The 14,486-nt window shown below is 38.5% G+C and overlaps 2 protein-coding genes across 3 annotated transcripts; one reads left to right on the top strand and one right to left on the bottom strand.

The window, feature by feature from the left end:
* Nucleotides 1–162: 162 nt before the first annotated feature.
* On the bottom strand, nt 163–3,711 carry LOC109469576 (hedgehog-interacting protein-like). Its single transcript, XM_019768110.1, has 6 exons — nt 3,540–3,711; nt 2,679–2,710; nt 2,380–2,418; nt 2,134–2,206; nt 747–868; nt 163–284 (listed from the first exon to the last, which is right to left on the bottom strand). The coding sequence occupies exons 1-6, from the start codon at nt 3,596–3,598 to the stop codon at nt 163–165; spliced, it is 447 nt and encodes a 148-aa protein (XP_019623669.1). The 5' UTR covers nt 3,599–3,711.
* A 1,991-nt stretch (nt 3,712–5,702) lies between these two features.
* On the top strand, nt 5,703–13,288 carry LOC109469596 (coiled-coil domain-containing protein 89-like). 2 transcript variants are annotated; one of them, XM_019768135.1, is made up of 8 exons: nt 5,732–5,836; nt 6,602–6,637; nt 7,575–8,113; nt 8,554–8,651; nt 9,644–9,780; nt 10,322–10,404; nt 10,635–10,728; nt 13,155–13,288. In XM_019768135.1, the coding sequence occupies exons 1-8, from the start codon at nt 5,777–5,779 to the stop codon at nt 13,239–13,241; spliced, it is 1,134 nt and encodes a 377-aa protein (XP_019623694.1). In that variant the 5' UTR covers nt 5,732–5,776; the 3' UTR covers nt 13,242–13,288. The 2 variants fall into 2 exon arrangements, with proteins under 2 accessions (XP_019623695.1, XP_019623694.1); XM_019768136.1 differs by lacking the exon at nt 6,602–6,637 and having other exon boundaries at nt 5,703–5,836.
* The last annotated feature ends 1,198 nt before the right edge of the window (nt 13,289–14,486 follow it).

Genomic DNA, 14,486 nt, shown 5'->3' with positions numbered 1-14,486 from the left:
CACTCGGTCACTCAGTCACTCAGTCACTCACTCAGTCACTCACTCACTCACTCACTCACTCACTCACTCACTCACTCACTCACTCACTCACTCACTCACTCACTCACACACAGATTATTTACTAACCCAAATAAATCTGACATATATAAAACGACTCAACGTCTATAAAGATCTTAACGTATACGTACTCTGTTCACACTGAGCCCCGGTGAACTCCGGTGGGCATGCGCACACGTTTGGCGCCACGCATGTCCCTCCATTGGCGCAGCCAGAGTAGCAAGTCGCTGTGGAGAGAAAGATGAGTTAGTTTTTCTGTTTGTACGATTGGTGAGACTATAAAAATAATCATAAATTAGCGTACTGCTTGTAGGTGTTACTTAATTCAAAGTTCTGTTTGTTTGAACCATTCTTTATTCATGAGAAGCTCAAATTGGCCTGTAGGCCGGTTTTCATTCAGGTCATGAGGGAAGTGTGTGTGTTTCTGTGTCTGTTCCTGTGTGTGTCAACAGCATAACTGAAGAAAGCGTAGACGAATTATCTTGATATTTGGTAGGTGGGTGGGTATAAGAGTTCAAATTCATCAGATTTGGGGCCCCTGACAGCTTGTTATGGTACTGCAGCGGAACTCCCGGTTTTGATATCTCGTGATTTGGACATGCTAGGGTCATGCTTTTTGGATGATAGATAGCTCTTGTGTTTGTTTGTTTGTTTGTTTGTTTGTTTATTTGTTTGTTTGTTTTACTTACGGACGCAGTTGGGGAACTCGTCGGCAGGGCTCCAGACGCCCACGTCGTTGACGCAGGAGTACTGGACGCTCTCCAGGTTCGACTCGAACTGGTACCCGTCCTTGCAGTTGGCTACGCACGTTCTGGTCAGAAGAGACATAGCCATAGTCAGATGTGATCAACAAGTCTAGACTACCTACTGAATCATGTCTGGCTTCCACACACCTTTCGTTCACACGGTTTTTTTATTATTAAGATTTGCCACATTTGTGGAATGACTGACATAAGAGGTGACTGTCGGTGTGGCAGGGCGCGGAAGAGGTGTATGGAAGTGTCGTTGTGTGCCTTCGTAACAGCCGGCTTTGTTCCGGACTCTTAACCATGATTAGGGGGGGTTCGGCAGTGTTCGGGAGGCCATTGTGTGATAGGGGCTTAATGCACGTTTTAAATGTGCCTATCTATTCTGCGCTCACCACACGCCTTCCCATATAGTATCACTAAGCCTCTTTCCACGCTATTAGTCCTCTTTTGACATTTTCATTTCTGATCTGATGATACGTTGGGCTCGATGATCAAACACTTGGCTCCCGTTTTCATATGTCACTGCTCTCATGAGCATAACGATAAAAGGTAGACTTTGATCAGACTTATAGACTTTGAAGGGTCTATGTATACTCGAGACGTCTGTCTCGTTGAAGACGTCAAGTTGGCGGGGATTGAATACTCTGGAGAAGATTCTGAGATTCAAGAAACACCTTGTCGAATGAAAAGGCGCCGCTTGCCCTTTCGTCTACACGATATGTAATTCCAGCTGTTAAGACTATATGCACTGAATACGTGTTCTACAGCTATATAACAGTTCTGTCATAGCACAGAACTACAAACACATTTAATACAAACTACATTTGCACTTAGTTATATTTATAACAAAATATATAGTGTCTTCGCGGAATGCTTTTAAGTGCTATTTACGTCCTTTTAGAAGAAATGCATATCTGTATGCGTACTTTAAACACATCTTATATCATTTGTATACGGATTGCCATGAATATTTAGTTTCAATGTCAGTGTTGTTGTCATATATAATAAAATGAAAGACCTTCATTGTATAGACGTTTATGCCCTTACAAGCTAAGTACAGGTCGTGAATAGAGCAGAGGTAAACATTACAGTAATCTTTAACTATACATACTAATGCCAACTACTATACACTGTATATTTACAGGTTCAACTTCATCTTGCTTCTTAAAACAGTTGTATATATGAACATATTAAGGTAATGATACATGGTTTGTATAGTTTCATAGGGAATACGATTTTTTCTGTTCGACCTAAATGATTTAAGCTGGGAAACGTATACAAGTATAGAGGATATATCTCTCATTTCTATATAAGGCATAGTACTTACATGGTATCTTCAGTCAGATGACACTGAACCCTCCCATTCTTTGGCACGGCGGGATTCTTGCACTTGTTGTTGGCTGAAGAAAATATTAATATTTTCAATACACAGGAACGCTTCACACTACAAGGACAATTAGCGATATACAGATGTTAAGACTAAGGATATCGTCATTCAAATGATCAGTTTTCGGTAAAAGTTGGCAACAGTTTGATTGGAATAAATCAAAAAGACGACAAAGTTAAAACTTACCGCCAAAGTAGGGTAGCGATGGATCATAGGTTATGTCATCTGTAAGGAAGACAAGGAGACAGCACATAAGTTACTCATCATTGGTATCTGAGGTTGTAAAAGGTTCGGAAAAACGTATCATGTTCCGATATAAAAATCGTTTTCTACTAAAGGCATGGTTCATTTTAATACCGCGGTCCCGCACGCACATGTTTGTCAAATAGGCTTACAGTCGTCCGGCCAAATGAACTAAAGTACTGGAAAAGTTAAATCTATGTCCATTTCTATTTCTAAAAGTTAAAGTGTACGCTTTGACTTACCATAACTGAGGTATTTGTTCATAGCCGCATTACTGAAACAAGAAAATGAAACGAAGTTCAGTGTCGACGTTCATATCTGGTATAGGGATTGCATACGTTTTCTATACTAGCCAAGTACGTAGGATATAAAGGAAGTCTAAGCTGTAAATTTAAAGATGAACATGTAGATTGCTGGAAAACGAATGTGTGGCAATGCGAAGCCTCTTTCTCATGTGGGCGAATTTGATTTTAGATTGATAATGTTCGCAGTACAGCACAGGGCATATGCACGTGACAGCTGATACATCCTTGGCAACCGTCGATGGTTCCGTACGTCCTTCAGAAAATTTAATAGTAACACGCCTAACGCATAACTTGATTGTGCAAAAAATATTTTTAAGAGATTGGAACGATTATATACGGGTCATTTTCTAGATCTACTTTCTGGTTCCCAAAACTGAAGCTTTTGTCTAGCTTTTGGGGGAAAGATTACACATTATGTTCACTACAAGTGGTCGATGTGATCAATTTAGCCAGGCTTCGGGAAGCGCGCGCGGCTGGAAAGAGTAAAAATTGGCCAAATAGACAGCTAATATGCCAAAGGAGTTGGTCCGTGCTAAGGGAACAGTTTCTCGCTCCTTAACGCAGACCAACTCCCCAGATATATCATCTGTCTATTTGCCCGATTACTCTTTCCAGCCGCTTCCCGAAGCCTGGTAGAGGCTAACAGAAATTACTGAAACACTATGACTGCCATGACTCCGACTCCGATGTATAAAAGTTTTCCTTATAGGAAGAACAAGGAGTACAGAACGCATTTCTCATCTACTTATTAACTGGAAGGTTTTTTTCTACTTTTTGACAAAGAAACTAACAACTCACGTGGTTGAAAACGCCACCAGCGCGGCCAGAAAAATAGCGAGCTCGGCACTCCGTGCCATTCTCACTCTTGGCTTTCTTCCTGTTTTACCCCGCTAAATTGCCCACAGGATAAGGCAGACTTCGATGGGGGGAAAGAGGGGCAAAATATCCACAGTAATAGTCCAACTATAAACTGTGGTCCCTGTGGGACTGAGGAATCCCGGCTGGAGTCCCCCTTTTTATACCCCCCTTGGAAAAGCACACTTCTAGATAGAGGACACGGAACTCATCAAAGCAAACAAAAGAGACATCCTGGTTCAATACTACTCCAAGTGTTGAGACAATTCATATTTTTGCTGACGCTTGTATAACAGAGTAAACACTTGACAGGGTTTCTTTGTCGCCGAGAGTCTTCACACTGGACATGATACTTATGATAAGAAGGTATTGTTGGACTCTCTTCAGTACATCAGAATGTTGCCGTGTGGCTAAAGCGCAAAGTAGGTCTAGAACATAGCATGTTCAGTGGCTTTGTTGAGAAAAATCGACCACAAGAGAGTCCTTACAGATACTTGTTTATTGAGAAGTGATGACTACTTGGTTTCACCTCACTGGTGGCGGTTTTTGCTGAAGAATGAAGTTGGTTACTTTGATGACTCTACAGCAAGTACAAGTACTGTTGAGAAGCCTTTGTCAGCAAGAATTTTTCGCTTACGGTGCGTTTTGGCAACTTTTTCAATGGTTCTGACATCGATTATTGATATCCGCAAGCGAAGTGTTTTCTGCCCCGAATGAACATTTCTGAAGTAGGTTACATGATGGTCGATATTTGGTTATATATCCACCTAGTCCTAGTTATAAAACTAAAATTCTGAAGGTTTCTCGTTCGTCGACATTTTACACACACGGCTCATTCATTGTAGCTATGTGATGCTCTAGATCTTTCGATATAGTTTATGATGAACGGATTTTAATCATGGAATGGTGTTGAAAATTGTAAAATTGGAGATCATAAGGGCAGACTGAAAAATCATGTCGTAAAGTTAGACCATCTGTTGAACTATGGCCATGTTGATTTGATATTATGGATGAACATTTTAAAAAAAGTCTAAAAGTCTTCCTTTCATGTTCTAACTTTTAGAAATGAAACAAGTGAACGGTCTTCCTTTGTTACGATTCGGCGTTTCCAGAACAACAGTTAAATATTTGTGACGGATGTTACTGTGAAGTTTCACCGATCAATACGTAAGGTGCGTTACACAAACTCAGCAGGATGTCAGCAAGTTACGAAACACGTTATGAAATCATGATCTGTCAGCTTATGCAAACATTTGTTTCGCAACATACAGATAGCATCAACATAAGAATGTTCACACATATATTATTGTGTATATTTCATTCCAGTTAACATAAATTAACAGTCCATAATATCACCAGGGTCCATAATATCGCCACCTTGAGAAATAGTGTGCTTAAAGCTTGAGATATTTTTACTGCAATATATCCTAGGTATGTACATTTGATGTGTGAAGGAGTGCGTACCAAAAGTATGTTGCAGTAAAAACATCTTAAAGCACACTGTTTCTCAAGGTGGTGATATTATGGACCCTGGTGATATTATGTACACAGATGTTAAATGAAGTAAAGAAAATTATCCTTCATATCTGGAAGAGTAAAGTCGCTACTACTAGTAACTTACATGTAGGCCTGGGGCTTTTTGATACCTTCTTTATTTGTGTACATTAAACTACATATCATCTAAGGAATTGGCTTTCCGAACACTAGCCTAACGCCCCATGATAGATAGGAGTAGGTCGGCGCAAAGTCTTTGTTCGGCGAACTCTGCTAATATTCGGCTGCATCAGAAAAAGGTAGGCGTGGCTATTAGAAGGTCTTTAATGTGTGAACATCTGCAGTTGACGCTTCAATTATACGCATGCCAAGATTTTTCAATGAGCTGAGACTTAATGTGCGTTAATTATGTACGTATCGAAAACTGCTGACTTTCCATGCATCTTTACGTAGGTTTTGCCCTCAAAGTGCTCAAACCAGATGCTCGTCTTCAATAGAAAAGCAGAATGGCCCTAATGCGTGGGTGCAAGCACAAAGAACATCCAACCCTGCAGTTCACAGCCATCCCGTCAGAGGGCTCTCTCATAAATAGGTCGTTGCTAAGCAACCGACGCGCACTGGTGTAAACTTCCTGTCCGCGCGGGGGATGATGGGATATATTTTTCCATCAACAAGTGGTTTTCAAAATGGCTTCCTCGATGAGAACGCCGAGGGACCTGAAAGTTATGATCGAACAAAGCCACCAGGTACCAACCAAACACTATGTTTGTGCTATTTTCTTTGACCTAAAGTTATGAGGACTGTATAGATGGCGACGTTTATCACAGGCGACGCACGTTGTTGCGACAAATCACGGTTCTTATTTGCACGGCAGAAAACATATTCCCTAAATTCCAACTTATGCATACGTACCGTTATAATTTACACCATAAGACATATTTTTAAAATTTACCGAGGGATATCAGTCCAAAACTCACTATGACATGACAAAATTACTTCCTTGTTAGATCTGTCTGTATTGTACGGTCTGTTCTTGTTTCATATTTGCCGCCAAAATGGCATGTAATAATTGCATTACACCAATTGTGGACTCCTCAAAATATTTACTTACAAAATTTACAAGATGAACAAGATAAAGAACAGGCTGATTCAACAACACAAAAAAATTAATCTCATTGTTAACCTTTTAATCGGCCAGTGCATAATCAAACTGTTAACAACAAAATTATATTTTTACTTACTAGTAATTCTAATGAACTATGGTCACCTCTGCAGCACAAGCTTTAAAGACTGTATGGTACGAATGTAATTTGATAAAAGAACACGTAAACACAGAAACAATATACATGTAATCAAATGTTATCTGACATCCTCTGACAGCAACCCAACCAGACATCTGCTTGGAGATTGCACAAGCTACACACTACTGTATAAAACACAGCTTATAGATAGAGCAGTAGAAAGTAGCTGTAGAGTGCATAGGTGTGATACCTGTACTTTTTGTGTGACAGGAATGGGGCACATCTTACAAACTCACATGGGAACAGGTGAGTCCAGGTGTGATGTGGTGTGCAGCACCTGTGTAGCTGTAGATTTAGCATAAATTTGCACCTGCGACCCTTTTTTATTAGTTTACATTACACTTTACAGTCATCTCATTTCATTTAATCCCACATACAGTATCATCTTACTTTATAATGACAAGGCACGATTTTCTAACACCAATTTTCAATACATGTAATCTTTCCATTCAAGGAAATAATGTAATTCACTTTATATTCATGGTAGCAAAAGTTCACAGTCTGAGAAAAATGAAGGTGTTCACGGTGGCAGCAGGTGCAAAAGAGAGAAAGTTGGCAAATTATTTGTTAGCGTAATGATAAGTTTGCAGCACAGAAGTGACAGTATACACTGAGAACATAAAAGTACCGTGAAAAAAAATCAGGAATTACGGTATCTTAATGCAATGACTGACATTGTAATTTGAGTGAGGCAAAAAATTCTGCAATCATGGCATAATCAACTCCAAGCCACTGCTGGTATTGAAGGAAGAAGTGTTGTTTGGAGTTTTTTTTTGTTGTTGTATCATTTTAGACAGCTGTTTACTGTGTATGATAATTGACCTTGTGAGTAATTTGCATAAAACATGCATTTGGACTCCATAAATAATTTCATCAGGTTGGTGAAGGATTAAATAGCAAAGTTTTTTATTCACAACCATTTGTTTTACATGAGCTGACATTTCGATGACCGTCAGTCATTCAATATTAGGGCTAGTTATATTGTCTTTGATGAAGATGACAGATGGTTTTCGAAATGTTTAACAGGCTCATGTATAACAAAGGGATGTGAATAAAAGAACTCATGCATTTGGACTTCATACATTGGGTCTTTAATTTTGATATTTCAGTAGTTGTAATGTTAACTCCTACTATTGGAAGATCTATGATTGACACAACAGTTACTGTATGTTTGTCTTTACAGATAGGAGATGGAGAGACTGCTCCTCCCCTTACTTCCTCCAGCTCCCCTTCTGTGGCCAACTCTGACAAAAAGAGCAAAAACAATGAAATTGTTCAAAACCTCCTCGGTTACGCGAATGCCGACATGTCTGAGAACGCCATGTTGCGCTCACGCATCGACGAGCAGTCGGAGCTCATCTGTATCCTGAAACGGCGTTCTGACGAGCACCTTGCGAGCGCCCAGACGCTGGAGAGAGTGAACGCAGAGCTGAGAAAGTTCCGGGAAGAAGCGGAGGAACAGTTAGAGCAGGAGGTGAGGAAGTTCAACATTCTGGACGAACGGTTTCACGAGCTGGCCTCCAACCATGAAGAAATGATAAAGTTCAAGGACGAGTACAAACGACAGAACGAGAAACTGAGGAAAGAGAATGAAAGACTGCGGGATGAAAATGCAAGGTTGTTCAACGAGGCATTGGAGGAAAGAGACCAGAGGATAGCAGCTCTGGAGGAACAGGTGGCAAGTCTGAACAGACAGAGAGGCAAAATGGAGGAGAAATGCAAGTATGTTGAGACATTGTCCAGATTTTTAAAAAAGTTAGATTGTAAATTTTACCCGTGATGTCTGAATGACAATATATTAATTCTAGCAGTGCGTCTAGTGTTAGGACTTTTTTTAGGTTCTAGTACACCGGTGATAGGGAAAATGCTTATCAATGCTTGTATTCTTTTTCCTTTAGAAATGAAAACCTTGGATTTCTAAATACTAGTACCTATGACCACAGTGTTTAGATTGTGGATTTGTATTTCTAAGCATGTTAGATTGTATAAAGAAAGGACTGCATCAATGCAAATTGTTAGTCCTTTGTGATAAGCACTGGTGAAAATGGGGGCTATACTAACTTTTTTATGTGACAGAAAGAACAACACTACTGTGTAGAAGTCTGTATAAGTTAATATATAGTATAAGGCTCATACATCTGTATATATGACCTCCCTCACAGCTCCCTAACACAAGAACTCCAGCAACAGGAACAAGCACACAACAACAGACTGTCAGCTCTGGAGAAACAACTCAGACAAGCACAGGCCAAAATCAATGGTAAACATAACGTTCTTCTGTAATGTTCTATAAGGCCTAGGAAAAAAAATGTTGTATTCCTGGTTTCCCAGCTGACCCTAGCCTGTTTTTGATCGAACACTGGTAAATTTTGTTTAAATCTGACATGTCAATTTCAAACCCTTCTGAAATGTGATTTATATAATGCATGTCAGAAGCAATTTTTTCAGTAAGTTGAGATATTTTCCACATTTGTTGGTCCATTTTTAGCATAAATCTAAAAAAAAGAGACAATCCCTACCTATCAACCCTAGTTTTTTAAGAGGACATAAACTGGAAACACAACATTTATTTTCCTAGGCCTAATGATAAACTGTTCATAAGGAAAGTATCCATTTGTCATGTTTTTGTTTTCTTCCCTGATGTATTTGTGTTCACTCTGTTTGTAATATTACCTACCATACATGTATTACTTCACTAGCAAACTGTTTTCAAAACACTAGCCCATCATGTGTAATTTATCATCAAACGTTTATCATCAAAATTGCACCACTTATTTCTAAATACCATGTAGTGATAATTTTATTGTCTCTCACCTTGTAATATTTGGTAATTTTTCCAACCTGAGTTCCTGACTTCTGTGTATTTTTAAAAAAGTCAGACAATTCATCTCCCACTCCCTCCAGAGAAGAAGTCAACCCCCACAATAGCTTATAGTACTAGTAACTAGAAATAGAATATATTAGGGTAGTTGCCATTTTTCATTTATTACAGTGTCTAATGTGTATTACATAATCTCTCTTTGTCACATGTACATACAAATTGTACACTGTTACTTTTATGTGGAGATAGAAAGTTAGATTACGGTAGAAGACTGAAGTAGACCTTAATGTTAGCACATGGTTTTATACCATTCTTCAATTATACATTCTGTAGTCATTGCCCTTGTCAGCATGCAATTAGCCCTCGGGCATGAACCAAAATGCAATCCAGAACTTCTATATGATGTTGATTATTGAGCAATTTTTTTCCAGAACTTCAGTCAGAGCTCTCTTCAGTGAAGCAGGACAGACAGACTATGAGTAAAGAAGTGGAGGAAAGACTTAAAGCCTTGAGTAAGGAGAGAGATGAACTACTGGATCTCTCCATGCAGAGGGGGAAAATCATACAGGTGACATCTTCAGTTATTTTTAGATGTAAAAAGTACATTTAAAGGAGCAGAAATGTCAGCTTGTGTTGTCCTAAGCCCTTGTATTTTGTACTTTCACAAGTTCAAACATTCTTATCACATGGCACAGCTCTTAATAATACTAATTATTACTTTGTAGCTAGCTACTCTTCAAGTTTTACAGTTTAGAAAAAAAACTGTAATGTAGTTCTTAGTTGCAAATGTACAGATCTTGGCACATTGGCGACACCAAATCCTTTGGTAATGAGTGTTCTGACACAGCATTAGCCGAAAGGTCCGGTGGGTGTCACTTCACTGTACATGAGGAAAATCGTGCAAAGTGCCTTTCCCAAGGGCACAACATAGGGCATGTTAGAGAATTGAACCTGGGACCTCTTGGTTTTGAGCCAAACCAGTACTCCACGTGATTTAGAAGGTGGTTATGTTTCACAAAATGTCAAAAAAGTTATAATTTTTTGTTACCTGTAGAATAAGTAATGATCAGTTAGTAAGAGTTAGTAAGTTTAATGTTCTATGATTTCAGGAAAAGCAAAAGGAGGCTGAAAAGTTCCAGCAGAAAATAGATGAAGCGGAAAAGGCAAAACAGGCAGCACTTGCCAGATTTGAGTATGTCATCTTTTTATGAAGTCTTTCCTGATAGTTTACATTAAAATTAAGGTACCATTAAGGTAAAATTGAGTGCAACATTTACAGTTTTTTTTATTGTTCTTAGTAAAAGTTTGGGAGTTTTCATGGCAGACCACCATTACATGGATTCACTTATTGATTACTGGTAATTGTTTCTGATGCAGTTTTGTTTCTGTTGTTTTCCTTCTTTCCTTCCCTCTATCCTTCAGGAGAGAGGCTGCTGCCGTTGATGCCAACCTTCAGGTGCAAAAGTTGAGGCAGGAGCTGGCAGAGGCACAGGATAGGGTGGAGACCATGGTTAAAGTATGTCATCTGTTTGTGTATCTTTGTGTGTGTTATGTGTGCATGTGTGTGTGTGCTTTGTCCTTTATAAAAAAATTAGGCCTAGGAAAAAATGTAACAGTTGTGTTTCCTGTATCAGTCCTGATAAAGTAGGGTTGGTAGGTAAAGATTATCTTTTTTCTCTTTCTTTTTTTATTAGACTTTGGCGATCTCTGCATGGTAAACCAACTTATAAAATACAGTTTAAACTTGCAGGAGGACACAATATGTTCAATGTCAATGTTGCAAAAACAATTGTACAATGTTTCATCACTCAGCTATCAAGGTCGATCAGCTCAAAAAATATAATTTGTCCCTTGTAGGGGTCCACGCACAAAACAAGACTAGGGCCGGCAGTGTTTTAGGGTTGGTCAGGAAACAGGAAACACAACATTTTTTCCTTAGGCCTTAGCCAAAGGTGTCATATTTTCGCAACTCTGCCAAGTGTTCTAAATAGGGAAATCATTGGAAATGTTGTTGTCTAATGTTTGGGGCTAGGTTAAAATCAGAGATTGTGATGCCTTGGCTCATTTTCAGGGAAATGCATAGCAATTAATGCCACGCTGTCACTGCTTGTTAACAATGGATGGCAGAGTGAAATAGCAGGTCAAAGCAAAGGGCACAGCAACTTGCCAATTGTGTGCATGTTTTCTCCTTCTGATTGAACCATGGAGGTAGAAAAACAACTCCATGATTGAACCTCCTTGCTCAGAGGGAGTAATTAAACGTAAACTTGTGGATCATCTGTCACCCCTGCAGCTGTTTTTAAGCCAGAGGTGTGCCCTTACTGTCAGTAAACATAATGTACAGTATAAAGTACCTTGAAATTGTTGATTTGATTGAAAAAATTACATTCCCTGGGAAACCAATTACTGATGCGAGCATGGGAATAAAAAAAAAGTTTGGCAAAAAAAGTTGTCTTCACCTTCATTATGAAATCTACGTGGTCATGAAGGTTGAACAAATGACTCAACACCCAGAGTATGGTGCATGTATGGCAGAGTATGGTATGGCGAATAATACAGTTTGTCTTTGTTTTCATCTCTTTACATTTTGTTTAAAATTTCCTTTGGAATTGACTTTGCCATACTATGACATTTGTATAGCTCTCCAATATTTATTTATTCTTGTAATTTATGGCATATGTTTGCTCATTTTGCAGCTGCTTTGTGCAATTGAAGGTTTGGTTGAAGGTTCTTTTTTAAATGAAATTTCATGCGCTTTTGGATGTCATCCATATAATCAAATCAACATGGCCTAACATGCCTTTCCAAGAAACCAACTATATACAAAGGTCAAACCTTCTTTATATTTGCCTTTTCTGTTCATCTTTGGGTTCAATTCCTGTGGTATATGTGGAAAAGGTCCCTTCTCTATAATTGATTTTGATGTTCTGACAGGGGCATTTTGTAACTTGTGTACTGTTTGCTTTTCAGTTTCCATTCTTGGAAACATTTTCTCCATGATTCTTAAGTCTTTGAGTCTTTGGCAGGACTGTTTTCTTTCTTTTGCCCTTTGATTTGCGAACGATGTCCCTGTCCTTGGTGCTGAGACAAGATGGGCGTCCTGTCCTAGTACCTGGACTTGTCTTAAAGGGAAGCAACATTTCCTTCAGGGAGAAAATGTCTAGTCTACAAACTGACACACATGTGCAAGGAAGCACCTGAAAAGGCTTGTTTGACCAGGTGTTGTATTTATTGTGACATACCGTACGTATGTAAATGTGAGGCTGATTAGGGAGAACAAACTTTTGAGACACCCTGAAATCAAATCAACCTGGCCTAACGAGGGGAAAAGGCAAGTGGATGACAACAGCAGAGTTGGAGACCTAAAAAAAAAACACCCCTGCAGTTTAACAGGGTTGAGGAAATTGCTTACCACAGCATGAAGTCAGCCGTAGTGATATAATTATAGCATCAACCAGGAGATGGCAATTAGATTGTAAGTTGCCTGGCAACACTGGACATTGGGAAGGTTACTTTTAATCAGCAGGTATTATGTTGCACACTACTGTTATAATGTGTTATGAATGGTGTCCAAGGCTTCCCTGTAATTGTTAGAGGTATATCTAACACATTTTATGATAGATGATACATGTACATGTACATTGTACATGATGATTGTATAACTTAGGTTTAGGTGATACATAATGTACTGTATGGTATGTATCATGTGAATGGTGCCCAAGGCTCCCCTGTAATTGTTAAAGGTATATCTAGCACATAATATAGTGGTACATGTATAAAGATTTAGGATATACATTTTTTGTTTATACAAATGTATTTTATGGTACATGTATGTATTTTGTGAAAAATTACCGACAGATAGATGTTTGACATACAGCATTTTGAGGAAACAAATTCATCTTATTTGCAAATCAACCATGCATAATTTGCTTTGTTTTTTAGGAGTTTGATGCCTACAAGAAGCACACCAACAGTCTTCTGACCAAAGAGAAGGAGCTGAATGCCAGACTAAGGCACCTGGTGGGATAGCATGCTGGAACATACTGTGTGAGAAAAAAAAAATATGCCGCCAGAGGTACACTACAATGTAGCTAGCTGCAGAAGGTCTGCAAAAGCAGCTTATAGTTTTAGAGGTGCTGGCATCTCAAGCTTAAAACAAAAGACATAAAAGCTCATCTGTGTTTACTTGGTAGAATCCATACAGTTGTTAAGACTCAGCTTTGTTCCAACACAAGAAAGGAACTCACCAAGAATTTTCAGTCTTCAACATTTGACCTTCATTCACTCATTTCAAATGATTCATTTAATATTCAATGTATTTTTTCCATCTTCCTAGTTTTATGATGTACATGACAAGTTGACAAAATTAGAAATGAATTAATGACCAAACATATCATCTATGTATGTTGACCACTTTAAGTTGTGTTTATGTATGTTGTAACGTTTGTACATATCTAAACTTTATCTGTCTACATAACATATCAACCTTTCCATACAAACTTTCATGTATCTGTAATTTTGTTGTATTAAAGACGTTTTGACATGTAAAAGTCTTGTGACACAATGTGTTCTGTACAACATACTTTTAGACATAATAACGAATTTCAAAGTATCTGCCAGGAAAATCAATTTTTAGAGATGGAAATGATCATAATTATGATAGCCTTCTAGATTATGAAGGGTAAGGTTTTTTCATGCAAAAGTCAATGTCATAGATTTGTTAAGACGCCAACTTTTCCGGTACGCTTTTGTGCTCTATCCACCATCTCAATCCAGAGCCCTAACTATTTAAAAGGAAAGGGAGTAGGAAGACTTAACTTAGATAATCTTTTATCCTCAACTTTCTAATGGAATAGCATGTTAATAGACAAGATACATGCATTTGGTGTACAATCTTTTATTACATACATGTACTGTGATACAATTCATTCTTCACAGACTAAATTGTTTCATACAAAATGTTACATATTCTGTATCATCAAAGTTACAAATTTCACATGTTATTACTTTGTCAAATTGAATTACACATTTTATGATCACATCAATGCAAGTAGTACTTTTAATTATTTTCAACAATCAGAGATCAGCAAATTAATCTATTAGGTCACACCGATTTAATTTTAAGGATGACATCCTCTGAAGACCCCCAAACTGTACTTATGTACTGAGTTCTTGAGTCGTGGAGCTTCGAATTTGATAGCCTGGGTGCTCGGCACCGTTTTGTCGCTGACTACCATAGACTACCCAGGCCAAAGAGGTAGGCCAAAGCCTCGG

This window comes from Branchiostoma belcheri, unplaced genomic scaffold (genome assembly GCF_001625305.1).
Source record: "Branchiostoma belcheri isolate BF01 breed outbred unplaced genomic scaffold, Haploidv18h27 scaffold209, whole genome shotgun sequence".
NCBI classification, from domain to species: Eukaryota; Metazoa; Chordata; class Leptocardii; order Amphioxiformes; family Branchiostomatidae; genus Branchiostoma; species Branchiostoma belcheri.
This window is presented reverse-complemented; position numbering and strand designations above follow the sequence as displayed.